The sequence below is a fragment of the Lathyrus oleraceus genome, chromosome 2, assembly GCF_024323335.1.
Source record: "Lathyrus oleraceus cultivar Zhongwan6 chromosome 2, CAAS_Psat_ZW6_1.0, whole genome shotgun sequence".
Taxonomy (NCBI): domain Eukaryota; kingdom Viridiplantae; phylum Streptophyta; class Magnoliopsida; order Fabales; family Fabaceae; genus Lathyrus; species Lathyrus oleraceus.
The window spans coordinates 98,421,623-98,423,731 of NC_066580.1; the positions used below are offsets into that span (position 1 = coordinate 98,421,623).

A 2,109-nucleotide genomic window follows, 5' to 3' on the forward strand; every position below is an offset into this window, starting at 1 on the left:
GAAGATATTACACGCCTTAGAGGAGTTCAAGCGGCTGTTCAGTATAAGATTGGCTTGGCGAAAAAGAAATATGATCGAATGAGGGCCACTATTCCTTTTTGATTTCCTCCTGTATTTGCTTTGTTCGATTCTTGTTTACTTGTAACTTGATTCAGACGAAGACCAATTTGGCACATTTTGCATTTAAATATCTTCTCCATTTTGGTCATGATAGTTCTTGACTTACTATGCTGTTATGATTCTAACTTCGTGCATAAATGGTTTATACCTCTTTAAGTATTTTCCATTTACTTTTAGGATCCTTCGATCCTCTGCTAGTCCTTCCCAATGTGGAGACCATTTTCCTAATGCCTTATTCTTTCGATCCATAGGCAATATGACTTTCCATACTAAAACACTCGTAGTAAAAGTTTTACCTTTGACCCTCTTATTGTATGCCCTCGCTACCCTCTCCTTCTGTCTTCTTAATACTTCTAACGCATGTAACCTTTCTTCGTCCAAATCCACCAGCTCATTTATCATCATTTCCCAGTATAAATCAGATGGGATTTCTCCTTCTCTTTGGATTCTCACTGATTGTAAGTAGACTTCGACAGGTAGTACTGCATCATGTGCAAATGTAAGCTGGAAAGGTGTAGTGTTGGTGGCTTCTTTAGGGGAGGTTCGACAAGCCCAGAGTGCTTGGTCTAAAGTTTTGTGCCAATTTTTTGGCTTTTTCCCTACATGCTTTTTTATTAGCCCAATTATCACTTTGTTGGCTGCTTCAACTTGCCCATTGGCTTGAGCATAATAGGGTGTGGATGTTAATAATTTGAACCCTATTTCCTTCGCAAATTCTTGCATCTTTCGACCAGTAAAGACTGATCCTTGATTTGTTGTTATACTTTCTGGGATTCCAAATCTGTATAAAATTTGTCTTTGAATGAATTCGATAACAATCTCTTGGTCCACATTTACTAGAGGTACTACTTCGACCCATTTAGTGAAATAGTCATTTCCTACAAGTATGTATCTTTGACCTTTGGATGAATGGGGTATAATCTCACCAATTAGATCTAATGCCCAACCTCTGAAGGGCCAAGGCTTAATAATCGTATGAAGTTCGCTTGCAGGAGCATGTTGAATTCCTGTGTGTACTTGACATTCCTGGCAACCCTTAGCAAACTCTATACAATCTTTTAACATGGTGGGCCAATACATTCCATATCTGAAAAGCAACCATTTCATCTTATGGCCTGCCTGATGTGCTCCACAAGCTCCACTGTGTACACTGGATAATTCCAAGTAAGCTTCTCTTTCTCCTAAGCATTTCAACAGGATCCCTTCAGGGGTTTTCTTGAATAATTCATTCCCTATCAATATATAAGATAGAGCCCTGTACTTGGTTTTTCTTTCCGTGTCTGTCGAAGGGTCCTTGAGATAATTAATAATTGGATTCCTCCAGTCTATATCTATCAAGGTATCAATGGCCAGTACTTCAAACTCCTCTTTGTTAGCATATCCTAAGTGGGTGCTTTCCAAATCCGTTGGAGATAATCTGGCGGTCATTGCCTTTCCTCTTACTTCGACAAGCTCTTCTAGCTTTTCTTTTGAAATTCTATACCCTGAGGTTATTTGTGCTAAGTCATTAGCCTCTTGGTTTTTTATTCTAGGAACATGTTTTATGTCGACGTACTCGAATTTTTTGAGTAACCTATTCGCAATGACGAAGTACATAATCAAATTTTCTTTTATACATTTGTACTCCTTCGTCAGTTGCTTGATTACTAATTCTGAATCTCCTTTAATTTCGACCCTAGTTGCCCCCAATTCCAACAAAGCCTCAAGTCCTGCAATAAGAGCTTCATATTCTGCTTCGTTGTTGGAACAAAGGGGACCTTCAATTCTATATTTGAGTTTTGTTGGAATTTTGTCAAGAGAAATTAACATTATCCCAACCCCACTTCCATTCTTATGAGTGGAACCGTCGAAGAATAATTTCCAAGGTTTCAACTCAACTTGAAATTGAGGATTTTCGACCAGTGCATGGTCTACAATAAAATTTGATACTATTTGTCCCTTCATTGCCTTTAAAGGCATAAAGGTTAAAGAGTATTCAGTGAGCGCTAA

At 38.4% G+C, this 2,109-nt stretch overlaps 1 protein-coding gene across 1 annotated transcript; it reads right to left on the minus strand.

Annotated features, from left to right (window-relative positions):
• Positions 1-225: 225 nt before the first annotated feature.
• On the minus strand, positions 226-1,716 carry LOC127122083 (uncharacterized). Its single transcript, XM_051052490.1, has one exon. The coding sequence runs from the start codon at positions 1,714-1,716 to the stop codon at positions 226-228; it is 1,491 nt and encodes a 496-aa protein (XP_050908447.1).
• Positions 1,717-2,109: the final 393 nt, after the last annotated feature.